The sequence below is a fragment of the Urocampus carinirostris genome, chromosome 11 (genome assembly GCF_059441175.1).
Source record: "Urocampus carinirostris isolate Australia breed hairy pipefish chromosome 11, RoL_Ucar_1.0, whole genome shotgun sequence".
Classification (NCBI taxonomy): domain Eukaryota; kingdom Metazoa; phylum Chordata; class Actinopteri; order Syngnathiformes; family Syngnathidae; genus Urocampus; species Urocampus carinirostris.
This window is the reverse complement of record NC_142359.1, coordinates 574,252-601,647: the sequence shown is the minus strand read 5'-3', so window position 1 is coordinate 601,647 and position 27,396 is coordinate 574,252. Positions and strand designations below refer to the sequence as shown.

Genomic DNA, 27,396 nt, shown 5'->3' with positions numbered 1-27,396 from the left:
GGGGGAGGGGGTTCAGACTGCTCTCGGCTCTACATGCAGTTTTTTGGTAGGTGAGCAATTTGCTGCCTTAGGTGTGTCATGGCGATGTGCTGAGCAAGAGGAAAGGGAGGGGGAGCGGATGGAGGGAGGGAGAGGGATAGAGAGAGAGAGAGAGAGAGAGAGAGAGAGAGGGATAGAAGGAGAGAGAGAGAGAGAGACCGGGAAGGTTCCAATTCGCAAGCGCTTTCAGTCGGACCTCTGCAGCTCCAGCCGCTCGCCGTGGCGCTTCCACCCGCAAAGCACCGCCGAGGATTCCGCGCCTTATCTCGACCGTCTGCAGGTAAGCCGCCTAATACGCCGCACACTTCTTGTTTTATGGGGTAGGGGGTTGTGTCCGTTCGGACCCGCTCGAGAATGCGAGCGTGCGTGTCAGCAAGGCGAGAAAAGGTGCTCCGATCCGGGGATTATCAGGGGGGGGGCATCCGAGAGTCTGCTGGGGAGGCTCTCTCTCTCTCTCTCTCTCTCTCTCTCTCTCTCTCTCTCTCTCTCTCTCTCTCTCTCTCTCTCTCTCTCTCTCTCTCTGTCCCTCTGTCCTCGGCCTGCAGCGATTCTAAGCTTTGGAGGACATCAACAGGTTTTGCACTCAAGAGCATATACTGTACTCGACACCATGGGCGTAACCAGGCCGTTCATGAGGGGTGCTCATGCACCCCCAGAAATGACAACATTTTAAGGATAGACTAAATCGGAAGAAGTCAAACAAAAGAAAAGAATGATCCACACAGCGTCAGAAATACGCCTTTACCTTGAAATGGTTCAGTCCATTTGCTTCCTAGCATCAGTCTCAATATTTAGTTTTGTGCTACCGTATAACTAAAGTTCTCTTTTTTTTCTATTTTATTAGAATTTCTTCAGTCACATTTTTGTTCTAATACCGAAGTCATATTTCATAGTATTTTTGCAGTATTTATGCAATATCATTTTTGTACAACTTCCTTTTGTAGTATATCTGTAATATTATATATACAGTATTCATCATTTTTTAGTATTTCTGTTGTACTACTTCTGTAGACGTATTTTGGTCGTATATCTGTTGTAATATTGATGTTGCAGTATTTGACTAATATACAATTACTGTAGTGATTATATTTCTGCGGAAGTATTTTTGAAGTATTTCCATACGAATATCTTTGTTGTAATTCTTTCGTACTTTTTGACATTAGTGTAGTTGGGTTTTTGTGGTATTTCTCTTGTAATATTTCCGCAACAGTATTTTTGTATCATAGTATTAATGTAGGAGTATCTCTATAGTATTTTTTCTTATCAGAGCGACGACAAAATAATATACGACACGCATCGAGCCTCTTTTGTAATCTTCCTACTCGTTTTTGCTTGCACTGCACAATACAAGGACATCTAGTGATCACATGTTACGGACGGTCCCTTTAAACAACAACAATAAAACCTTGACTCGAGTATTTTAATCTACGGCGCCTTCGTTTTGGGTGAGAATAAATGATGGCATTGGATTTCTGTTTTTGGATTTTGCCACCTCCAGTTTGAGACCAGCACACGTTTGTTTGTTTTTTGGAATATTCTGTGATAAAAACAGAGTGTGAAAGGAAATCGACCTGGTGGAAAGTGCGGACATCTGTCGGAGGCGACAGATTACAAACACTCGAGGAATTTAATCTCATTTCGATTCTTTAAACCTGAAGGCCGGAACAAAACAGCCAACTGAAGGAGGAGCACGTTACTAGTAGTCATTAGTGACAGTTACTAGTTACTTTACTTATAAGTAATTGCATTACTCTCCCCTGATTCCATCCATTATCTGCACCGTTTATCCTCAGTAGGGTCGCGGGGGAGCTGGAGCCCATTCCTCTCACGTAGTACTATATATAATCACATTTTTAGTCACATCTTAAAAGAAATAGAAGAAAACATGAGCATCAACCGGTGGAAGCAGTGAACCTCTCAGATGTTTTGTTCAGTGCAATCGCTTCGCCGAGAAACTCCATATCCATTTTGACCCCTCCGTTTCTGGGAAATGTCCAAGACATGTTCTATTTCCCCACCCATGGGGTATTGCAAAAATAATAAGAGCAAAATGCAGCCGTCGTTTACCATCAAGGAAGTGTCCCCCATTGATTTCATTGATCCTGTAAAAGCCACAGCCACCATTCGCTACAGGTGACACAAATTTCAATTTGCACCTTTTAAATTGACGCCATGATTTCAGTGTAAATACAGCTTAGATGTGAGTACAGAAGCTCCCCTACTTACGAAAAAAAAGGTAGAGGCGAACATATTTTTCGGGATGTGGAAAAAATATCCAGATATTGCTGTCAGTTCCATTTTGTATCGTGTGCACCTTTTTCCGAGTACAGGACACGACTGTAGTGCTTCTTTCCGCCACTACCGGCGTGTGGCGCTGTGAGAGAGGTCACGCAGTATCCATCCCAAAAAAGAAATCCGCTTCCTCCACCTAGTTCCTGTGTAAACCTACTATACTGTATCTCCAGCGCACCAAGAACTTTGACATTTTTATAGTTTAAAATCTCGTGCATCCATTCAATATGGATGGTGTAAAGAAGAGGCGTGTCGTTTCTCTCTAAATGAAAGTGGAATAAAAAAGCTTGAGTGGTTGAGAAAATGGTTGGATCACGTATTTTCGTCCACTTTCTACCACAAATGAGCAGGCGCAGGTGATTCACATCGGTAATCATGACAATGATATTATATTACTATATTATATTGTTTGAGAAGAGCCACTGTCTCTTGGAAAATGAGGCAGACGCAGTTGTTTGTGATTTTGGTTTAAAAAATACTCCAATTTCCACTTCACAGTCAACTTTCCTTTTTTTATTTACAATAAGAATATTGGAAAATGGGTGGGCTAAAAATCTCACAGAACGGCAGGGGCAAGGTGGCCAAAGGGCTACTGCCATCATCTGGTGAAAGGGTGATTTATTTACTTTTTTACAAATAACTGTCCCCTGGGGTTGGACTTCGGACATGTCTGATTGAGATGGTGGAGACGCGCGCCTCCAAGAGCCAGAAGGAGTGTTTGCGCACTTAATGAAAGCGACGCGGCAGTCAACGTAAAAGACAACGAGGCAAACGGCAGCTCAGTTGACTCTGCGGAGACGAGAATGCAAAGACCGCACGGCAAAGATCTCGGTTAAAGGTCCTCCTAATGTTCTTCTTGGGTTCTCCTTGGTCGTCAATCACCGTTCCAGCCTAATGGAAGGACGGCCTATAAATTCTCCTTCGCTTAGCTCTTTTTACAGCTCCGTTCCTTTCGGTCTGCTGTCTGTCTCAGGGGACAATGCCTGGATTTAAAAGGGAGCATGAGTTGATGGGACAATTCAAAGGCAGGATAATGGCACACTGAGGTGCTGTTTTGGAGGTTCCTCAGTAGCTCAGGGGTAGGGAACCTATGGCTCGCCGGCCATATAGGGCTCCGTTTATGAGTACATATGGCTCGGAGATAAAATAGAAACGGTGCAGTTATTTGATCCATTGTTCCGAGCACATACAATGATTTAGTCCAGTATTTGTAGGACACAATATAAAGTGTCACACAAATATAACCCATTGTGTCTGTTCATGGCTAAATATTGACACGGTTGCCATGGTGCCCAATTGGCCCCGCCTGTGTGGCGCCAGCTGCGGCTCGTTGACAGATTGGCTTTCTGTCTATTTAAGTTCAGTACTCTCACTCTTCCTTGGTCAATCCGTCAACGAACCTCTGCCCCGCAAGACGTGGGTTTCGACTCGGTCCTGTTTCCTGTTGGTATTTCCTGTCCGGCATGGTTCCCGATTATTTTGTCCTGTGTAATATCGGTTTCCAGTTTTGTTCTCGTCTAGTTTGTCCTATTTAATTTTCTTATCCTGTTTTGATATCAATCCTGTCTTTCCTGTTGTTTAATATCGGTTTCCAGTTACGTTCCTGTCTAGTTTGTCCTGTTTATTTTCGATATCCTGTTTTGATATCAATCCTGTCTGTCCTGTCCGGTATCAACCCCATCTGTCCGATATCTGCTCGGGCAATTGGTATCCGTCTCGTCGGTCTCTGGCTTCCTATCATTCCACGCCAGACCCCTGCCTAACGTGCATGACTCCCCATTTCCCGTACAATAAAAGGCTTGTGTGAGAAAGGTCACGCGTTTGGGTCCTGATCCTGTTCCGATACAAAATATGACTTTATATGAAAGCTCGTTAAACAATTTGTGTTCATTGTTGAGACATTTTATGATAAAAAGCCACAGAATAAACTTTTACCCAAAACAAATCGAATAAATAAACAGAATCCAGACTCTTGGATGTCTACCATTACAACAAATGAACATGTTTCGAATTGAGGAAGTGAGAAGAATCTTACATGTTTAAGATTGGAATTTTAAAAAAATACGGCATTCGGGCAGTTTTGTGAAGCGAGAAGGTAAAAATGGCTATTACCAAAAAGGATTCTTTAGTTGAGCTGACCGGCTGAGATGGAAACGGGAAAACTAAGCCCACGACTCATAAAGTGTACGGACACACACGGGAAATAAGACTGAACCACCGGCCTTTATTAAAAAGTCTGCAATTTCAAGATTTTCTCTTCAACGCTGCTCAATCCATTCGCCAGGCGAGGTGAGCGAAAACGGTATCGGCGTGTGAAATGTGAGATGAATCAATTATATATAACCCTCAAAGGTGTAAATAATGGATTCACCATAAGTAGATAAGTTGTTAAGAAACTCGAGCGAATGGTACAAGTCTGCCGCTATCGTTTTCTATCTAAAATGGATCAAATGTGCTTAGGTGGGCGCGGGAGAGAACAGTGTGCGTGGGTGCGCAACAGCAAGATGCCCCCAGACCTTCTCTTCAACCATCTTTGCACGCATGAAAGTCGCTCAAAGCGTGGAAGTGGGCTGCTTGCGCACTCGAATACGCAACGGAAAATAGCCAAGCTGGCTTTAATGTTGTAGGAAGAGGTTCTAAATAGATCGTTAGATATACTTCCAGCAGTATTGTTGTGTGAATTATTAACAGATTAACAGGATGGTCTCGGGGTGCTGTGTTGTAGTTTAGCCACAGCGGAGTGGATGACGTCACACGCTAGGCCAAAAGTTCCACTTCCCTGCGGCAGATGGAAATCTTTGTGCCCAGGGTTACACCGCCTCGGGTTCACGTAGATAGCGAGTCTGCCTCCTCTCCGCTTCCCGCAGGCTTTTGTGTCTCTGTCTGTCCTAACAGTGCTGAAGCCGGGTAGCTCCACGTTGGCGTCCGGGATGCTAAACGTGAGCCACGTTTCCATAAAACACAGCCAACGGCACTCCCTGTACGCTTTGATGTTTTTCACCAGCCAGTTCTTCGGTCTTATTTGGTGGAGAGTTCACATTTACCGTGATTACGGACGCTACTGGAGACTTAAAACGCCATTCGCCGCTTAGCCTTCACCTTAGCTCGGGCTCTGCATCCCCAACAGGACCCCCTCACCTCGCCGGCACAAGAATTCTTCAGGGCAAGGAGTTGATTCCTTGAATAAACGCATTTTTGTGCGTTAAAACCCATAAAAATAGGATAGAAAGTCATCCAAAGCGTCGTTGTCAAACGGGGCGAAAAACACCGAAGATAGAAGCAGACACTTAAAACAATAAATCACAAAAAGTGCGAAATAACACGGAGCCGCTTTGATCTTTTAAATGTAGATTTTGTGTGAAGCATGAGATGGACCCTCAAGCACTAAACACCCCCAACTCCGTCCTCCTCAGTCGTCTCTCTGTGGTCTGGAGTTAAAGACTGAGATCTTTAAACGGGGATTTCATTTTACTACGACAGAAAATTGGTGTTTACTCTTCCGTGCAAGCGTAGAAGCACTGGAGGGATTTAGAGTCGGTAGGGTGGGGTGAAAAGAACGGGTGAGCTGTAGGATTGAGGGGCGGGGAAACGCAGGTTGTTGTTCTCACAGGGGGGGAATTCCTTTGCTCCCCTCATCTTTTCACTGAGGCAACAGTCCACTGACTTTGAACCTAAAAGAAAAGGGAAGTCCCTGAACCAATCTTAGACGGCACTGGGACCCTCCCTTCTTTATGTTTTGAGGAAAGTCTGGGAAGGTAACACAGCGTCATGTAAATAATGACCTTTGTGTTTGAAAGGAAACCACTAATTGAAGGTCTCCAAAAACGGCAGTTGTTTTCGGTGTGCCTGCAAAGTCCATCAGGGTCTGGAAAAGAGATTGAACTGGCCTTCCACAATTATTCATTCGTGTTATTGTTTTTCCAGGGCATTTTTCAACATGTAACCAATTCCCAAGACACTGACGACAGCATGCTTCACCTCCACTGGACGTTGGCCCTGTCCGTCTGGTGTCTTCTTCTAGCTTCAGCTGATGAAGAGGGACTCTGGAAACCAACACCCACCAGGGAAAAGCCAACCCACAAGAAATCCAGCTCTTACTGGTGGACTCCGAGCCTTCCGAAGCTCCCGTCCCTTCCTTCTCTACCTTTCAGTCTACCTTTTTATCCCGCTGGGGGTAAAAGCCAGCCTGCGGAGTTGCCCGACAAAGCCGATCTATCCGCGTCTGGAGATGGGATCATATTGGAAACCTCCGCTCTTCCCACCGGTTCCACTCAGTTCCCAAGCAGCGTGACTGAGATAAGGACAGAGAGTGTTCCTGCTGCAACATCACATTCTCCACACGGTGGACGCAACAATGGCACTTCTGTTGCAACCTCTGCAACGCATATCAGAGATAACCAAAGTCCCACCGGTTCAAGCTCCCAGGAACAACACGAGACAAGCAGAAACCTCCCAAAGGACAGCAATAACTTATCACTTACGATGTCTAAGACAACGCCGCCTGAAAGTATGGTCCCTCTCAACAACACAACAACAAACCACGGATTACAAATCAGCGTGTCCCCGACGCTGAATCTCCCGAACAACCTTTCAGTGGAGGCAGAAAACTCAGCAGAAAATAATCCCACTAAAAGCACCAATTTGAGGATGACCACCACGACCATCGCCGCAAGTGCAGAGGTTACCACCGCAAGAGCAGAAGGTAAGCAAAGTCAATTGTTTGTGTACGGCTGATAAAACATTTGCAGACATATATTCAATGGTGAAAGAAGACAGAGCTGAGCCAAAAGCTCTCGATCTAGCGGTCGATCTACGTTCCTACCCTCACCTATGGTCATGAACTTTGGGTTATGACCGAAAGAACACCATCCCAGATACATGTTTCCTCCGCAGGGTGTCTGGGTTCTCCCTTAGAGATAAGGTGAGAAGATCAGTCATCCGGTAGGGACTCTGCATTGAGAGGAACCAGTTGAGGTGGCCCGGGCATCTGATAAGGATGCCTCCTGGACGCCTCCCTCGGGAGGTGTTCCGGGCATGTCTCACCGAAAGGAGGCCCTGGGGACGACCCAGGACACGCTGGAGAGACTATGTCTCCAGGCTGGCCTGGGAACACCTCAGGATACAGTCAGATGAGCTGGAGGAGGTGGCTGGGGATAGGGACGTCTGGGCTACCCTTTTAAGGCTGCTATGGTCTGCAGTTGAAAGTATTGAAATGAGATCAAGAGGTACTTCTACCAGGTCAGAGATGGTGCTGAAAAACCTGCCAAATACGATCAGAATTTATTGCCAAAAGACTATTTAGCTTCATAAATGTACTCACAAAGTTCATATAGTTATCATTGATGTTTTAAAGAGAAACAAGCGTCATGAATTTGCTGAAAAGGATCGGTGACATTGAGTGAAGGTCCCCTCCCCGCAAAGACCATCCCCCACCTGCGCAGAAGATACCATCTCAATGTTTCATAAAAAGGATGAGACCGGTGCAGACACATTCATCATGTCAGGTTAGAGGTGGTGTCAGACACCGATGGATCAATTTATCGAGTTTGGGGAAGGAGATGATTGCAGAATCCAAGGGGTCTGTGGACATTGACCAAAACACTATTGATTGCCAAAAATAAGCCTGAACAGAAAGTCCACTTGCTAGAATGTTCATGTTTATATTTGATCCCCAACATTGGGATTCTTTCATCCCAATTTAGAGTGCAGAAGCACGGCGGAAACCCAGTGGTGTACCATTTTCCGCAATGGGAGAGTGGGGAGGGGACCACCCCTGATATGGCATCCTATTAGTATTCTCAGCGCACGACCAGTGAAAGCATCCGCCGCTCCAGTACGCCGAAGACGAACATGCAACCCCTTTTGTCAAATCTGTAGAAATCCTGACAAGTCTTCTGCTGCAGGAGCTGCTTTAAAACTGGAAATGTTTTGACAAAGACTCAATGCTCCCGAGTCGGGATAGAACAGAACATCGCTTAGAATGACACGGACATCCCAAATCGGTCATGTCTTACATGGCTCCCATTGGTTTTTAAGACTTTATGGGTGGAGAAATCGCTCGGACTTTGAACCAAATAGTGATCAGTTCCTGAGTCTGAAGTGCTTAAAACACCTAAAGAGTTAGGGTCAGGGGTACTGAATGTGGCACCATGTCTACATGGATCTGTCACGGTGGCCCATGGCGCCCAATTGGCCCCGCCCATTTTGGCACCGCTCGTTGACTGATTGGCCTTCCTCCTATTTAAGCTCAATGCTCTCACTCACCCTTTGTCAATCCGTCAACCAACCTCTGCACCCGCAAGACGTGTGTTTTGACTCTGTCCGGTATCCTGTTTGTGTATCCTGTCTGGTATCGATCCCGTCTATTCTGTTCTGTTTTGATATCGGTCTCCGGTGTCTCGTATCATTCCCAACCAACTTGTTCTGTCTGATCTCTGTCTCCAGTCTCCTATATCTGTTATCAATCCCGTCAGTCCCGTTCTGTCCGGTATCGGCTCGTGTAACTGGTATCCATCTCGTTGGTCTCTGGCTGGTGGAGCAAAAACGTAAACGAGTTCAGAAAAGGGGTCGGAGCTGGAAATCAAACAGAAATCCGGACAGGAGAAAGTCAGGGTCGAAAAGGCTTGCCTAGCGGGAGCTGAGGTTGGCAGACGGACTGACAACGGGTGACAGGAAGACGGGGGTTTAAAAAGAGATGAGCAGCCAATCAGCGTCCGAGGGAGTTGGCGCCATAGGAGCCGACTCGGGTGACTCTCATCAGTAGTCATGACCACAAAGCTAAAACATTTTACTGTGCCTTAAAACAGAAAATCTGGATCTGGCCCCAGAGACAAATTAAGTTTGACATCCCTGTTCTATACGGTGACCGTAACATTTTAACACTTCAGTTATCTTTGACTTGAGTAGACTGAAGCATTTATTGCTGGATAGCACTGTTCCTTCTAAGTTGCGCGCGTGCACAATCGTGCACTGCCCGCAGATTCTCAGCGCACAAGAAAATCTAGCCAGCTCACAAAAATCAGGGCTCGAAATTGCTAATTAAGAAGCCAATTAAGTCAAAGTTACAGTGCATGAAGGTCAAAATACACGGGTTCCCCCGACGCTGTTTTCTAAATGCGGTATTTTGAAGTCAATGTCAAAGTCGAACAAAGTGGAGTCAAGTCAGTAGAGTTTTTCGAGAACTGGCTTCTTCGGCTCGGCTCACTCAAAGGAACCGGCTCTTTCGGGTCCCAAACGGCTCTTAAGGTTGTTTTTTGCTTCTTTCATCCCAACATGACCAAATATGATGTAAAATGATTTAAACGAAGGGGGAATAGAACAAAAAATGAAAAATAACCAAAATGAAAAAGTAGTGAAAAGCTGAGAAAAACGAAACAAAAGGAAGAGAAAGAAAGAAAAATTCAGAAAAAAAGCCAGAAAAAAGAAAAGTAACAAAGGAAAAAAAGGAAATAGAGAACAAAAAGATAAAAGTAACAGCTCGGAAAAAATAAACAGAGATTTTTTTTAAAGGAATAAAAAATAAAGAAGATAAAACAGGGAAAAAGATGAAAAAGTTTGTGTTGCTTTCAAATACTTTCCAATGATACCAAGTCAATCTTGTTGCCAACATTGTACTTCCACTAAAATAATGTGATTAAATACAGTTGTGTATGGTGCAACCGACTCAAGAAGCCCCCAAAAATGTTAATATGATGCGACAAAAGATACCAGGAAAAAAAAGAGATGGAAATCTCGTGAAAGAATTGTTGTAAAAACAAACGACGTTTGTAGGCCGTACAACCTTTGCAATTCATTCTATTTAAAAGTGAAAAAAAAGTGCATTGCCGGAAACTCAGCAAAATGTAACCTGATGTCAAGTTTTGACAATGTTTGATAATGACTTAGTTGCCACACTTGGGATTGCTGTTGCTCACTGTTGTTTCAAGCGTTGCTCACCGACTTTGTGTGAACGCTCAGACCCGTGAGGAAAATGACAGGGAAGATTGGCGGATAGCCTTAAAGGGTAAAATGGCAGCCTGCGCTCAGTTTAACATGGATGCAATTAGTCTCTGGAGATCCACAGAGTGGCACGGATCAGCGCCTATATAAAAGCGAAGGCCCATTTGACCCATTTGGCAGAACTGGGTTAAGATACACACTCCCGCCACTCCAAGTGCAGTGTAGTGTTAAACCACTGTTTTGTGTGGATGTGCGCGTGCTTACCGCTTCAGTCCGAAACTTAAACCGCCCCTTTCTTCACAGCGAAGTCGGATGAGAATGAAGAAGGTGCAGCCACTGAAAGATATACAACGGATGAGCCTCCACCACTAGGAACGTCCCTGCTAGGAGAAACCGGTGAGCTCAGAATTTTGCTACTTCCCTATTCCTTCAACCTCATTCGTCTTTGTCTAATCTATTGATCGAAGGAAGGTAGATTGCTATGTTTCAACAGTCTTATGACTCGAAAAAGTCACGTTTAAACCAAGTGTGTCAAACTCATTTGCAATGGCTGTGCTCAAAGGGGCTAGATAGATAGAGATATAGAGATAGAGATAGAGATAGAGATAGATGTAGAGAGAGATAGATACTTTATTCATCCACAAAGGTAAATTCACACTTCCAGCAGTATTTTTGTGGGGCTAGATAGGTAGATATAGAGATAGATATAGAGATAGATATAGAGAGATAGATAGAGATAAAAATCAAGATGGAGATAGATAGATAGATAGATAGATAGATAGATAGATAGATAGATAGATAGATAGATAGATAGATAGATAGATAGATAGATAGATAGATAGATAGATAGATAGATAGATAGATAGATAGATAGATAGATAGATAGATAGATAGATAGATAGATAGATGGATAACTTTATTCATCCTCAAAGGCAAATTCACACTTCCAGCAGTATCCTTGTGGGGCTAGATAGGAAGATATATAGATATAGAGATAGATAGAGATACAAATCAAGATGGCTATAGATATAGATTTAGAGATAGATAGATACTTTATTCATCCTCGAAGGCAAATTCACACTTCCAGCAGTATCCTTGTGTTGATTATTAACAGATTAACAGGATGGCCTCAGGGTGCTGTGTTGTAGTTTAGCAACAGCGGAGTGGATGACGTCACACGCCAGGCCAAAAGTTCAACGTCCCTGCGGCAGAAATCTTTGTGCCCAGGGTTACACCCCTGCCTCATCACGCCAGCTAATGTAACTTATTAAAGTAACAACTCCTTCATGTAGAAAAACTCTGATTGTATGACTTATTCCAGTTTACTAACGTTAAAGTTGCATTTAAAAATAAACAGCTACATGTTTGTTGTTAACTGTATGACAAAATCATCTTGGATATTTTGAGATCATTTCTCTATGACACACATAGGCATGGATATGGAAACAAGAGGTTGATAGATTATCGAGCAGGCCAATTTTTGGGCGGGCCAATTCTTTGACAGATATCGGTATGGGCGCTTTTATCCATGCGACGAACCGATTATTTAGGCTCAGATGCAGCAGAGCCGCTCTCTCCTTCTCTTCCCTCCCTCCCTCTGTGTCTGACACTACCCACCCTTGAGCCTTCTGACTGGATAAATGACCAGGGGTGGAGCAACTGAAGCAGGAAGAATACAGTTAGAGCGAAGTGAACAGCAGCAGCTCTGCAAATTCCTAACCCGTCTTAACTGTGAATCAAAAAGTCCTTGGTAGAAAAGCCTGTCTGTGATTAAGAGATAGCGTAAAAAGTGTCATTAACTTGTTTTAGGGAAGCTGGTTAAGGTGGACACTGATAAATGAGCTCTTATCATAACACTTTATAAATCAAGAGTGTGTTTGTAATTGAGGGAGCATAGAAAGCACGCTTAAAGGGTTTCAAAAGACCCCTTTTTTCCAATTTGGCACAGAACGTGTATTGTTCCTCCCCACAATCATGCAGGTTTCAAAGTACAGTTTGACCTCATATCCCCTAAAGCGAGATTGTAAGTCGACCTGCCGTCTTCTACGGCGTGCGTTCCTTTTGTTGCATTTGCCTCCTCATAGGTATAATTGTGACTTTTCCGTCCTTGTTTTTCTCCGCGTGTTTTGCAATTAATATTAATATTGTCCAGATAGCTCCCCGTTTGCGTGCAGGCTCCAGAAGGCTTCCAATTTTGTTTGATTTAGGTTAGTCCCGTTGGATGACGGCGAGCTGGCTTGCCTGTCGCGCTCATTGATATATCCCCGGCTGGGTTCCCGTTTGTCGTTGGCTCACGGTTATTTTGTATGCTAACTGCATGTTTTCGGTCATACAGCCTTCCGTTTTACCGCCGATCGGTCCCAGTTAGCCATGTTTAGCAGCCGTCTCCCCTGCCTGTGTGGGTTTTTTTGCCAGTTGGCCCCATTTTGGGTGCTCGCCACTTGTACCATTGCCGCACCCACCTGCGACACAAAACCTAGGCATTCTCCACAAAAGCTACCAAGACTTTGCTTTAAACAGTCAAAACCTTTTCAACTAGTTAACATCTAAACCAATAGGGTGACTGGCTCGCTAGGGTGCCGGTGTTCTTCGCACGACGTCGGAGCTCAGGAAGTCAAAGACGAGACGACTGTCTTCAAAATTCGTTATCTCGGAAAATTTGTCTTGAAATTCTTAATTAATGACTGTAAAAAGGTTTCAGAGAGTTATTAAAGTTTCATTTAAATCTATAACAGATATTCTTACGCCAATTTTTAAGCTTTCACAGCAAATTTATTTCTATGATGTGATGCTACATGACTAAAAAGAAAAAATCAACTAAATACAACAAATGAAAAAAAATTAAAAAGCTGTGGTCAATCACGGACAATTCATCACATCCACTACACAGCATTATATCCAGACAGAAGAGCAGCTTCAGCGTCACAGTCTTGTTCCACAGACAGACTGAGGAGATCATTTCTTCCTCATGCCATGAGGCTCTTTAACTCCACCCGGGGGAGTAGAAGCCCACATGAAACCCCACCCCCACATTTGCATATGACCCTATTTTTATGACTGTGTGTTTTCCGTAGCACTATTTAAATACTTTATTTTATGATTTTATTTTCAAGACAAGGATATTGCTGGAAGTGTGAATTTCCCTACCGGGATGAATAAAGTATCTATCTAGCTATCTATCTATCTCTATCTGAATGTCGGTTCCACATCAGTATTCAGCCTCCTCTTTATACTAACAATATGTGTCGGCCCGTAAAAACCCGCATCGGTCGATTCTTAACGGAATCCTTGCCATCGGTTTGTGGGTATCATTGTCCACAAGCATTGTGGGAAATGTTGTTTTTGGTCAAAGTCATCTTGAAACATGTATTCTGATTTGCTTGAGTCACATAAACGATGTGGCGAGCAAAATTTAACACATGCGGTCTATAGGAAGCGCCGATGGCTATTACCGTCTTGCCATTTTTCTCACAGAATACACGACTTTGATTCTATTCGGTCTTTGGTGAACTGCTTGGCCCATTTTGTAGGAACAGCTGTAACCCAGTTCCTGTTCCAGAATAGCAAAAGTGATTTTTCCAGGAATAGATCGGATAAATGTGTCACTGCTTTCAGAGAAAGTCATTTTGTTGACAAGTTTAATGTGCGAAGGTGACTCTTAAGCGCCCCAAACCCTTGCTGGGACCCAAGTATGGATGCCCCATTTCTCCGAAAGGCCTCAGCAGGTGGATTTGCCTGCAGCTGGGAATCAAACCCCGAAGGGTACGCGGCAGTCCGTCGTTTGAATTTTACAGCGAGCGCCGCTGATGGGAGCGCCTCGTTCCCACAGGAATGTGTCACGTGACTCGGCGGCACACCGCTAAACCTAAATTCTGCAGATTGGCCTCACTCTGGGGTCCCCCCGAAATGAGTTCCGAAATGGTTCATGGCCAAAATCCAGCACTTTTCTGGCCAATTTTTCCAGTACCTTTAAAGAAAGGAATCCAGAGCCTATCAAAAGAACGGGTTTTTTGATGAGGTTGACTTTGGTGACTTAAATAAAGTCGCTATCCTGCGGCTAGCACATCATTTGTGCTATTTTAGATTGTTCCTATATATTGTGTCAATGGGCTGCTATAAACTGACATGAATTCTGCTCCGACATTGCACGCGCACCTCCAATACGTCAAACTGGTTTACAAACACAGAAAGGGCTCTATAGGTGTCAGGTAACAATGGAATTCAATACAGAGGACAAAAAGTACTATATGTATACAAAAACAGAAAAGAGCCAGATTTGATTTAGAATTCAATATTTCTGAGATTGATGATGTTTTGCTTTTTGTTTTACTTATTTGTTTATATTTTTTGAATGTTTACCAGAAGATCTATATCTAAATTGGTTGAATGGCCTTTCATTTATTTATAAGATTTCATATTTCTATCCGTTCAGTGTTTGAGAAGCTAAAATTGTTTTGTATAACTTTGAATATTTTAATTTATATTTCCCATGAAAAACAATTACTAATAAACAATATAGTGCATCATGTTTTATTATTATGAATATATAATTTAAACAAAAAACAAACATCTGAGGAGCCGTTTAAGAGCCGGCTTTCTAAATAGAGCCGTCCTCTTGGTTGCGACCAGTAGGGGGCAGTGAGGCTTCACATGACAAAGCCGTCATGCCAAGCCACCAGAAAAGGCATGTGGACATCATTTTCACACAATTGTTTTTATTTCATCGTTTCTTTCTGTGGTCTATAGAGTCAGACTGCCAAAACACATGACAACGGCAGAAATTCCAAGCATTTTCCTGCCTTTGAAAACACAACATTAAAATCCAAGCGTGTTCAAGAAATTCAAGCACCTGTACGAACCCCGTCAGATGTGCAATGACGTGAGCGCGAAAAGCGGTCGGGTTTTCCGGCCGTCCCTCCCTCGGGCGGCATCTCCTGGAAAGCAAATCCTTCCCTAGGCCGCACCTCTTTTATCTGGGTGTGCTTTGGTCCGCCATCATGATAACAGCAACACATTGAGAACATGTTTTTACTGTCGAAAAACGCTGCTGAACGTCCCTGAACCATGTCTAGTGGAGTCCATATCCTCCATCTTGACTTTTAACTTCCAATTCCGGGTACTCGTACCCGGGTGTAGAAGGTGACCATTGGTCAAAGGGAATTCTCAGTCAATCGAGTGCAGGGAAAGGAGTCTAGGCCAACATGGGCTAAATGTGAGGTTCAGAACACTTGTCCCACTTATGACTATTTTTGCACCAAATGTATAATTGCACAAACCCTTACAATACCAAACTGTATTACGATACCAAACTCTATGTAACATCCTAAATGCCGACATTTCTTGTGTAAATATTGTGTCAATTTTAACTATAACCTTGTTTTAGAACCTTATCTTCTCTGTTCCTTTATCTTCTTGGCTTTTTTACCTCACTGTGACTGTGTGAACCTGGAGTGTCATGCCTTATTTCGTTGTCACAATATGTTAACCCATTTTGTAACAATGACAATAAAGGTAGATTCTATTCTATAAAAAAAATAAAGAGAATCCCACCTCGTGAAGTGTATCTCCAGGGTTGGGTGGGTTACTTTAAAAATGCAATCCGATACAGTTTGTAGTCACCTGTTGAGTCAATCCAAATACCACAATATTAAAGTAACGTAACTGGGACCCAGGTGGACGGGCTAGCTCCAGCTGGTGTTACACATTTGTTTGATATATTTTTGTTTTATTTTGTCTTAGCTCATCTACAAAATAGATGATAAATGTCAGTCTCACACCATTTAATTGTTGAGATTCGGGATCACTTATTGAGTCTGACTAAATCACGTGAGGTCCCGCGAGACTTGGCCCAAGCACCCTTCTTGGACCTGTGAGACTTTGCCATCTAGTGGTGATATACTGGTACTTCTCTTACCCTTTCTGCTATACAAAACTCAATACCCTGAAAAATAATAATACACTTCCCCTAACAGTCAAATACGGATGACACAACATAAATCCCAAAATATAACCTTTTAACTAGTCAGCAACCCTTGTTGCCCCACAGATTACTTTCAATAACTATTGGGTTACTCCGATATAAAATATGCTAAGGAAAGCCACAATGAATTAAATATAAATACAAAATAGTGTTTAAAATACACGAGCAAATGAACATTGAAAAAAACAGGAAACCAAGATCATGTAGTCCCACAATAAAAGTACTCACCTTTCAACCACGTAGTGTAGTTTATTAAGCCAAATTAGGACTTTCTCTTTCACATGGAGTGATATGCTCTGTTTTCGTTTAGAGCATTTTAAGAACCTAAAGCTGTTTTAACACACTAAAGTGTTCACTTTCTAAATGTCCCCAAAAATCTGGGCACTCTTGTCATCACTGTCTCCGGGGTCTTGTGTCAGGGATTACAATTACATCCCGTCAGCGCATTATGTCTATTCTGTCATGATTACCGATGTGATGCACTTGTTCCCGCTCCTTTGGCGCCAACTGCCTCGGACTCTGATTGGCTACCTGTCCCTATTTAAACCCACTCCTTTCTGTACCCTGTTGTCAGTCCGTCTGCAAACCTCAGTTTACTCTAGGCAAGCCTTTTTTCAATCCTGAGTCCCACCTGTTTTTGCTCCTGTCTGTTCCTTGGCTTCGACCTGTTTTTGATCCTGACCACGTCCACTCTTTTCCTGACTCGCTTCCAACCCCGACCACGTTTTTGCTCTCCCGTCCTGGCTACCTACCCGTTTTTCCATTCCTTACCCCGCCATCGCTCGCCACGGAAGATCCACTTCCACATTCAGAGCCACTTGCCCCACGCGCCCAGCGAACGCCGGACGGTGGAAGCAGCCCTTCCTCTTTCCTTTAATGAAACTTGAGTGCGTCCTGTTTCCGTTCTGGTCCTGACATATTCAAATTTAAGAAGTGGGAATGAGTGCATGAAGTGAATGAATTCATGTTTTAAAGGATAAATTGCATTCATCATTTCATTTATATGTTCACACTTGTTTTTTGATGCCGTCTCGTGAGTTGCACTTGAATTATACGGCACTTTCCAATTCGTTTTTGCTCATATAGTCATACTCAGGCACCTGGAGCAGCTGCGGGGGTCCTGAGAGTGAGCGCATCATTGCACACGAATCTGTGTGTCTAATGAATGAGACAGAAGAATTAAAACATATGGTAAATGTACACAAAGTGAAAGTAAAATAAAAGTTAAAACCAACACACACTGGATTACATCATTGTCTGCTGAAGTGTGCAACAGAAATGTTTTTCTAAAAAAATGTAATCTGCAAATGAATCCTTAGTTTTACTAAATATACCTGTAACTTGAGTATCTTTTTTTCTGTAACTGTGTCCTAAATAAGTAACGCCGTTTCATGTATATCGTGACTCTCAAGTCAGGGGTCAGCAACCATTTTGAAGCTGAGGGCAACGTGTTTTTTACAGATTAGCGCAAAGGGCTACTAGTTTGATATCTCTTAAATAAGATAGTAACATAGCTCAGCCAAGCACTCATCAACATGACAGTCACATTTTGGGGAAAATTCTAATGACACCTGATATATTTTCAGAACCAGTGCCCGGGCACCACGCACAAGACCCTAAACCCAGTCTCGTCTCATATAGATACCAATTAAAAGGTGTCAAACCACGTTATCCACCAGAGGAAACAATGAATGAGTCAGTTATGACATAATAATTTTTAATGTATTCCCAGGCTTTTAATCTATTTTGATAGATACTTTTTTCATCCCCATAGGGAAATTCACACTTCCAGCAGTATCCTTGTGTTGTTTATTAACAGATGAACAGGATGGCCTCGGGGTGCTGGGTTGTAGTTTAGCCACAGCGGAGTGGATGACGTCACACACTAGGCCAAAAGTTCGAGGTCCCTGCGGCAGATGGCAATCTTTGTGCCCAGGGTTACACCACCTCGTGTTCACGTAAATACCGAGTCCGCCTCCTCTCCGCTTCCCGCAGGCTTTTGTGTCTGTCTGCCCTAACAGCGCTATAGCCGGGTAGCTCCAGCTAGCTCCACATTAGCGTATGGAATGCTAGACGGTCACGTTTCCTGCGAAACAACACTAAACCGCAACAAAGGGATCTTGTCAATACTGTCCGTTTAGTACTCTTGAGGTTCCAGGTCCATTAAGGGGGTGTTTTCTTTGATAAGCCAGCACATAAAAAGACAAGAACCTGTCCTGCTTTCTGCCTTGTTATCAAATCAGTAATTCTCAAGGTTTCCTCCTCGAGCAGAATTAATAGAAAAGACGTAAGGGTAAAATTTAATTGGGAGTACCCCGCAGGAACTGATTTTGTGCTTGTGTTTTGTGTTTGTATTATAGTGACTACCTCAGAAAGGTCACACACCCTTCTAACAGAGAGTCGGATGTCAGACTTGGTTAGCGACAGCATCGCATCCCTGCCAGACTGCAATAAAGAACATTCGGGGGTCTGCAATCTCTCTGGCGATTGGGATTTAAAGACGTCGGCAGACGCGAAGCTGCCACAAAATATCACCGGCAAAAACCAGTCCAGCGGCCCTTTAGGATTCTTGTCCCCCCTCATGCTGGTTCCGCTATACACAGACTGGAACAGCGCCATGGCAGCCTGGGGCCTGGCCTGGGAGGCGCACGTCTACGGTGCCGGATGCGTCTTTGCCATGCTAGCGCTAGCCTCTGCACTCAACCTACTCTGCTTGCCTCTCCGATGTCCGTCCGGCTGCGGGTATTTTGCTCTGGTCAGTCTGTTTCTGCTGGCCGCGGGAGGTACCAGATCTTTCTCGCTCCTGTACGACGCCTACGGCCACCAAGACCGCTTGCCCTCGGGCGAGGCCTCGCTGATGCTTTACGAAGCACCCTTCCCTTGCCTGACGGCGGCGTTCGGCTTGGTTTTCCTGCTGCTTTCCATGCGCTCCAGAATGCAGCTTTCCTACTCGGCCTTCCAAAGACCTTGCTTCTTGGCCTGTTTGGTCACCTTGCACTTTGCTGCCGCTATGGGTCCGGGGATCCTGTTGAGGTACTACCGGCAAGAACCTTCGCTTTGTTTGTTCCTGCCACTCGTCTCCCGCGGAGCTTTCGTAGCGCTCGCCACCTTCCTATCGACGGCTTATTTTGTCTTCTACGTCTACGTGAGAGCGGACTCCAAGCATATCTACCACCTGAACAACACTTCCCCGACGCCGGCCGAGCGCTACAACCGCTGCCCCTTCGCAGAGAGCCGCGACTGGGATCGCGCGGCTCTGACAGTTTGTCTTTCCGCGTTGTTCTGTTTAGCCTGCGTGGGGCTTCAGCTTTACGCCATGCTCAATGCCTTGGGTGTCACAGGCGGGAGAGAAGTCTTCCACCCTTGGTGCTGGTGGGTTTTTCATTTCAGCTGCAGACTGTGCGAACTGGGCGCTTGCCTAACCTTAGCGCTAGTCGTGGCACAACCGTTCTATTGCTCCGACCAAATGCCTTTCGCCGGAAGCTGTTGGACCCAACTGCTGGCATCCAAAGCACCTATTCTTCCAGTAAGCTGCCAGTGGAGATTAGGCCAGGAGAAACTTGCCATCGTGGACACTATTGGCCTCGGTGAGGCCGAGAGTCTTCCTCTATACTCGCTCATGGACGATAGACTGTCTAGGAGCCTCAACGGACTGGACTTTTTGTACCATACCAACCGAGCACTGGCATATCAAGACCTTGACCTCAATTTAGAAAAGGATTTACAGAAGCTTGGAATTGAAGATGACCGAGAGCCATCGGGTGGATCTTCTTTTGCGAGCGACTCCACGACAGATCTGAGACCGCCGTCACCCATCGACCTACGTCGCAGTATCGACGAAGCCTTATTCGGCGAGGCGCTTTTTCCCAAGAGCCTTTTCAACACGACGACGCCCACGGAGAGCAGCGACTCCTCCATAACCCGCCATTGTGCTCTTCCCAGCATCTATGATCCCCGCTCAGAAGATCCTGGCCTTTACCAGACTTCCTCTTGCACAGATTTGTCTTTGAAAGCACGGGAGATTACGGTCAGGGCACCTCCGTCCCCGTCTTCTTCCAGTTGCTCCTCATCCAGCTCCCCGTATCGGGTGTCCTTCGGGGACTCGGCCCCGGTCCTCTGCAGTCAGGAAGGAGAGACCGAGCGGCGGAACCCGCAGAGGCCGTACCAAACCCTGGGTGCCACCTCACAGGAGAGCCTTGACCTGGATATTTCGTCGGAAGCCGACCGATCGGTGCAGGAGGAGTTCGTGAGCGCTTGCAGAGAAATAGATGCCAACAGCGTCTGCAGCGAGACCATCGATTTATAATGGACAAAAACTTGAAAGATATTTAAAGCAGGGGTCTCCATTGTGATGCCCCGGGTCCCTAGACCTGAGGACAGTTGAAGTGCCCGCGGACCTGTTCTGGAAATAGCTCTGCAGTGCCGGGTCACGGGGATTTTCTTATTATTTATTTTTTTATAGGTTGAATTTATTTAACTGTATTTTCATATTTTACCTGGTAATAACATTATAACAACATAGTTAAACCATGAATATTTGTTATTATGTAAATTCAAATAAAACAAATCCATTTCATGGAAAAAAAAATAATCTACCCCACTATCGATGTTTTTTTTATGCAGTTAAAACAATATAAATAGAATATTCATGTATTTACCATATTAATTCAAAGTTGTGTTGAATCATATTACAGGAAATACAACAAACTCAATTCCGAGGTATGGGTTTTTCAAGCGAATGAGCAAAAAAATGCATTTTCTTTAGCTAGCTATGCGGTTAACTTATTAGCGAGCCAACGTTCTACCGTTTAAGCTACTTCGCAAGCAATCTAGCTAGCTTTATACATTTTTGCATGCTATCCAGCTAACATTTGACCCTTTTTGCTGGTTAACAAGCTAAATGTGGGCCTCTTTTCTAGCGATCTAGCTTTTTATCTTGTGATTAGCATTGGCTTTTCAATTTTAGCTGGCTACAAACCCTCTTAGTTTGTTTGACCCGTTTACCTAACAAGTTAACTGTCAAGCTACCATTTGCTTTTTAGCAAGCCATATAGCTAATTATCTATTTTAGATAGCGATAGATACTTTAGTCATCCCTGTAGGGAAATTCACACTTCCAGCAGTATCCTTTTGTTGTTTATTACAAGATTAACAGGATGGCCTCGGGGTGCTGTGTTTGTAGTTTAGCAAAAGCGGAGTGGATGACATCACACGCTAGGCCAAAAGTTCCACGTCCCTGCAGCAGATGGAAATCTTTGTGCTCAGGGTTACACCGCCTCCTGTCCACGTAGATAGCGAGTCCGCTTCCTCTCCTATGATGTCTACATAGACATCCATCTCAAAGTGCGTGCCCTTTTCGCTAAAAAGTCATTAAAAGTAGGCGGATGCTTGAAAAAGCTTGGAGACCCCTGATTTAAAGGTTTATTCTGGCTGCAGCTTTACAAATGCATCGTAAACTCAGGCCGCAAAGAAAAAACTCATTAGAAGAGTGGTCAATGTGTGTCCACGCGTGTTTAAGTGCCAAGAGTATCAAAATAAGCAGGAAGTTTGACACTTTTTCTACATGGTGAAATAAATATTTATTAAAATGATGTATGCATCCGGTCAGGTTTTAGTGCATTTGTGTATTCCTTGGCACTTATGAAATAAAGTACTACTTAAAGGTGGGGTGCTTTGTTTGAGGTGTCCTTAAAAAGTTTAATATTTCCTCTAATAAGTATGTATTAGCAATGCCCAACTGAGTTCAAAGGGCTTTATTTTCCGAAGCTGTTCGGGGTGGAACTCATTATGTTCGAACTGGATGGAGACGATACGATTGTCCCTGCTGTTTTTTTTTTCAATTTCTATTGGTCAGAGGAGCACAAAAATGGTGAAAGTAAGAAAAGGGCTGTTTTTTTATTTATTTTTTTTTTCATTATTTTCCCTCTGTGTCCCTATTCTTTTTTACTATTTTTCTCTTTGTCACTCTTTATTCTTTTTTCTTTACTTCATTTCTTTCTACCCCTTTTCTCAAAGGCTTTATTTCTCTGTTTTTTCTCTTATTGAATAGTCCTGCCTCGTGTTTTTTGTCTAGGATGTGGCTCCCCGTGAGGAAATGAGTTTGACAACCCTGAAGTCACATGTCATCATCTGTTCTTCTCTGCCGCCATCTCCTGGCTTAAAGTCATGATTGCAGCCTTAAGTCTTTAAATCCCACACCCCACCTTCAAATTCAATTATGGTTCTTCTCTTAATATTCATAAATAAACTGGCCAAGCGCAATCAGAGTTCAATAAAGTTTATTTGTAAACAAGTAATGGTTGGTTGTCATTTTCTTTCCCCGACAAGACAGAAAACAAGAGCACTTTGATTTCTTTGTTTGAGCAAATTGGTCCGTAAAGAAGCTTCCATTACTGAAGAGAGCGTTTACAAAGAGTAAACGGGTTGATCTTCCCAAAAAGCTGTAAACCCCGTCTCCACATTTACCGTATTTTCACAAGCATAAGTCTCAGATTTTCTTCAAATTGTGCGGTGCCCCCCACCCGGACGTCGATGAGGCTGCTAAAGGTGGAGATAAGGCTAGGTTCAGACTTCAATTACGATTTTTGGGGTGCAATTCGATGATTTGCCACATCGTTCACATTTCCGACTTCGCGTGACCTTACCTCCTGGGGGAACGCGACAAGCGTCCTGCTTGTGCAGAAGAGGAAACGTGACGTCACTCACAATGTATACATTCCTTAGACGTTAGCATCCATGAGTACTTCCGCAAACATACTTAGCAGTTTGAAAGTTATTGTGCTACCGGAGGCAGAACAGAGTTGACCTTCCAAAAGCCCCCTTTCTCTACATGATGATTTCTACGCGAAAGAACGAGCGGTCGCGAGAGATTCGAAGATTAATAAATCGATGGCTCGTAAGTGAAGGAAGCTGAGAAACCATGTTTCTATTCGTGTGTTTTACTTCATGATCGATATTTAAATAAACCACAGCTGAACTGTTTTGTCCCCGAAATAAACTTGTCTGCGTTGTTGTAAGGTGCCTAAATTCGACTCCCTTGGAAAATCGGACTCCTTCGTGTGAACGCGCATTATGTGTTACACGTGTTGCGATCGTAGTCTGTATCATGCGTTTTTTAAGACACGGGCAAACGCCCGCACCCAACAACCAGGTGTGCCCTGTGCCCGTGTTAAATCCAGAAACAGAACCGGCTACAGAGACTGCGCCTTTCAACACGGAGCACCCTATGCACGTGAAAATACGGTAAACGGAAAAAAGCTGTAAACCCAGTCTCCTCATTTCATAATAATACAAAAAACACGATTGTGTCTAAAAATGGGGATCTTTAGTTTTGACATCTCTGTGTACTTTGACACATTTCCGTTCCACTTTAGTAAATCGAGCGACCCCGGTGCTGAAAATGTACTTTTGGTGGTGAGACCTTAGCAAGGCCACATCAAATACGTTTCAAAATACGACAAAAAAGCGCAGGAGGTTGTTTTGAAACATGACCCGTCTACTTCACAAGGCATTTTTGGGGTAAAAACAACAAAAGTCGTTAAAAAAAAAAAAGTACAGAAATTTGCTTAACACAAGGTAACAGGCTGGTCGTTGAGTTATTTGGTTTCCAAAAAGAGCAAGTAGAAATACACTTGGCAGTCGTAGAAGCGGAATAAAAATGCGGCCGTGGAAAAAGAACGCGCGTATAAAAAAGTGTCGCCGCTCCATCTAAAGCGTAAAACAGACTGCAGAGGTTTTACAAACTTACGTGTGGACCGTACCCGATAACGTTCCGTTTTTGGTCCCGTCGTGTGGGGGAATGGCAGGAGGCCACTCTGCTGATTGTAGGTTACGCCCGGGGGTCCACAGTAAACCAGAGAAAATCTCCCCTTGAGATTTGAGAAGAAAATGGTACTTGCATCCTGGTCTCGCGCATGCACAACTATACTCTTTCCCGCACTCGCAGTACTAGTTTCTCTCATACGCCATTCAAATTGCTTTTACTCTCGGGTTTCTTTTCACACCAAGTGTGATCACCTCACCTTGGTGTTGTTTTACTTTAGTTATGCAACTTGATCAGTGTGTATATGTTGTACAGTTTGACAGCAAACTGGAGTTGCTCCCAGTATAGTATATGTGTATGAAAGAATAGTAATATGTGTAAGAGAGTACAGTATGGGTGGATGAGAGTATGGTGGTTACCGTGAGAGAGTTTCGCACTGTGTGTAAGAGTATAGTAGTATGTGAGAGAGTATAAAGAGAGTGTGTGTGTGTGAGAATAGTGATACCTTCGAGAGAGTTTAGTAGCATTTATGAAAGAAGAGTAATATGTGTGTGAGAGTATAATAGTGTGTGTATGAAAGAATAGTAATATGTGTAAGAGAGTACAGTAGTGAGTTTATGAGAGTATGGTGGTTACTGTGAGAGTTTTGCACTGTGTGTAAGAGTATAGTAGTATGTGAGAGAGTATAAAAGTGTGCGTGTGAGAATAGTGATATATGCAAGAGAGTATAGTAGTATTTATGAAAGAATAGTAATATGTGTAAGAGAGTATAGTAGTGTGTTTATGGGAGTATGGGTTAACCGTGAGAGAGTTTCGCACTGTGTGTAAGAGTATAGTAGTATCTGAGAGAGTATAAGAGTGTGTCTATGAAAATAGCGATATCTGCGAGAGAGTATAGTAGTATATATGAGAGACTATAGTAGCGTCTGTGCACGGATATGTACGAGAGTATAGTTGTGCATGTGTGAGAATGTGACGTTAATGGTGAGATCAAGTACGATTGACTTCTCAAGCGGTCTCTCATACTTGAACGTAGTACTGCAACGAGAGACTCAAATATGTTGTCTATCGGGTATATTCTTGCGTAAATAGCGCCCCCCCCTGAGGTTCCTGCATACTGGATGTCGTCGGATCAAACGTGGAAACGAAGCTCGGCCGAAAGGTTTGTTATTGAAGAATTTTGGTCACTTTCCTTCATATTTTTGTCAATGAGCCGGTAACGGTGTCCCATCGGCAGCTCAGTAAAGACGCTTCTGGTAACTGTCAGGACACAAAACAACACTATTAGTCCTGAAAGTGTCATTTCAATTGCCCCATTTTGTTTGTTTTTTGCTGCTGAATTCAACCAAGTAAAAGGAAAACCCCATTTGTAGGTCATAAGGAAAACTCCATGTTAATAAAAATGGAAGACTTCTCAACCTTTGATTTCAAAGGATTAAAATGAATTCAGAATTCAAACGTATCTAGAAGGGATTAGCCGTTATTCCACATTGAGAAATCCAAAGACCGTTGCAGGAAGGATCATTTTGAACAAATGAGTAGATTTCTTGCCTTATACCACACTCATATTTTGAGAATTTTTTTATTGATATCACTTATTGATATCCAGACTTTTATAGGTATACAGACGCTCCCCTACTTACAAACATTCGAGTTACGAAAAACGGATATAGATATGAACATTTTTTTTCAGGATGTGGAAAAATATCCGGATATTGCTGTAAGTTTGATTTTGCATTGTGTGGACCTCTTTCCGAGTAGAGGACATTACTGTAGGGCTTCTTTTCGCCGCTACAGGCATGGGGTGGCGCTGCGAGAGGTCACCCAGCATTCACCCCGAAGAAGAAATCCGCCTTCCTCTTCCTAGTTCATGTGTAAACATTCTATACTGTATCTCTGACATTTTTATAGTTTAATATCTGGTGCATCCATTCAATATGGTCGGTGTAAGGTGTAAAGAAGAGGCGAACCGTTTCTTTCGAAATGAAAGTGGAATAAGAAAGCTTGATGCGGTTGAGAAAACAGTCGGAATGCTTTTTTCTGCCACTCTCTACCACGGAGGAGGACCTCTTGAAGCGCATCTTCCAAAAGTAAGTTAAACTTTACTTCATTTTTCTTTAGAGAGCATATTATTTGATGAAATGTTTATTTTTGAGTACAAACCAATTACAGGTTACTTATATAAAGCTTAAACATAGAAAATATAGCACTGAAGCAACTTAGCAACAAATTCAACTCACGAACGATTGTCCGGAACATTTCCCGTTCGTAAATCGGGCAGTGTCTGTGTTATGTTTTTTTATTATAATTTTTCAAAAATATCAACTCACCATTACAATGAAATAAAATATGCATATATGCACTTTGTAAAACTTCCTGGTATTTCACATGTTTTAATTCAAATGTCGACTATTTGAGTTAAGCAATTTTTTGGTTAATTTTAAATGGTCTGCATTTATAAATTGAGGCAGCATTGGCCCAGGAGGTAAAGCGCTCATCTCGGGATCAAGAGATCGCAGGTTCGATTCCCGGCTCTTCCGTGTTATATGTCGAAGTGTCCTTGGGCAAGACACTAATCCTTAATGCCACCGATAGCAGCCTTGGATGGCTGACGCTGCTATTGGTTAGTGTGTGTGAATAGGTAAGTGTAAAGCACATTGTAAAGCGCTTTGGGAGGTCTTCATTGACTTGAAAAGCGCTATAGAAATGCAGAACATTTACCATTTAGCATCTTGATTATCCTCGAAACGTTTGGAGGCTGACTCCCTATTGGTGTGTGTGTGTGTGTGAATGGGTAAATGTAAAGCACATTGTAAAGTGCTATAAAAATGCAGACCATTTAGTCAAATTTGGGGATTCAGAATCAATTGTATTACTTTATAGTGGTGCAAACTTAAACAGCTTCATCAAACCAAAATTGTGGTCGATCCATATGAAATGCTCACTTTTAAAACACGCAAGGCAAATTGTTTATGATTCGATGCTTGGAGAGCTTCTCAATCAGTGCTACTTACGAGTGAAGTCCGTGAACGCCTCCTTCCACCTGTGCGGACATTGTTCTCTTCTCAAACTTGAGCTCTCCAGAATACATCATGGAGCTTGGAAAAAATCAAGAAGGTGCGTCAAACCACCGGTGTCAAAATCGAAACGGAAAATGAAAAATGCGGCGCCGTCCTCACCGGAGCACCGTGAGGCTCTTGGCCCCGATGTCCTGGCAGCCGTGTTGGACCCCAGCGATCAGGTACGGTACAAACTTGTGGATGGAACCTTTGTCCTGCACGGAACCCGAGACGCCTTGCGCCACCTTCACGGCATCGCCCTCGCTGGAATTTTAAAGATGGAGGTAGAGCTTAGGGATGCGACGATTAAACGTCGATAATAGAAA

At 43.5% G+C, this 27,396-nt stretch overlaps 2 protein-coding genes across 8 annotated transcripts in view; one reads left to right on the top strand and one right to left on the bottom strand.

Moving 5' to 3' along the window:
• The first annotated feature begins 204 nt into the window (after positions 1 to 204).
• On the top strand, positions 205 to 22,545 carry LOC148356132 (proline-rich transmembrane protein 4-like). 2 transcript variants are annotated; one of them, XM_088348607.1, is made up of 4 exons: positions 205 to 319; positions 6,256 to 7,033; positions 10,573 to 10,665; positions 18,610 to 22,545. In XM_088348607.1, the coding sequence occupies exons 2-4, from the start codon at positions 6,301 to 6,303 to the stop codon at positions 20,553 to 20,555; spliced, it is 2,772 nt and encodes a 923-aa protein (XP_088204733.1). In that variant the 5' UTR covers positions 205 to 319; positions 6,256 to 6,300; the 3' UTR covers positions 20,556 to 22,545. The 2 variants fall into 2 exon arrangements, with proteins under 2 accessions (XP_088204733.1, XP_088204734.1); XM_088348608.1 differs by lacking the exon at positions 10,573 to 10,665.
• A 2,332-nt stretch (positions 22,546 to 24,877) lies between these two features.
• LOC148356131 (inosine-5'-monophosphate dehydrogenase 1b) overlaps positions 24,878 to 27,396 on the bottom strand; it is a 43,601-nt gene continuing 41,082 nt past the window's right edge. For all 6 annotated transcript variants that reach the window (XM_088348614.1, XM_088348609.1, XM_088348610.1 and 3 more), the window contains 3 exons: positions 27,191 to 27,334; positions 27,026 to 27,109; positions 24,878 to 25,271 (listed from right to left, as the gene is read on the bottom strand). In XM_088348614.1, the coding sequence (XP_088204740.1) occupies positions 25,250 to 25,271; positions 27,026 to 27,109; positions 27,191 to 27,334 (250 nt within the window). In that variant the 3' untranslated portion in view covers positions 24,878 to 25,249. The remainder of the gene's footprint in view (positions 25,272 to 27,025; positions 27,110 to 27,190; positions 27,335 to 27,396) is intronic.

Coding starts and splice junctions, on each gene's coding strand:
- LOC148356132 (XM_088348607.1), top strand. CDS start 6,301: ATGCTTCACCTCCACTGGACGTTGGCCCTGTCCGTCTGGTGTCTTCTT. Junction 7,034..10,572: donor TACCACCGCAAGAGCAGAAG/GTAAGCAAAGTC, acceptor CTTTCTTCACAG/CGAAGTCGGATGAGAATGAA. Junction 10,666..18,609: donor GTCCCTGCTAGGAGAAACCG/GTGAGCTCAGAA, acceptor TTTGTATTATAG/TGACTACCTCAGAAAGGTCA.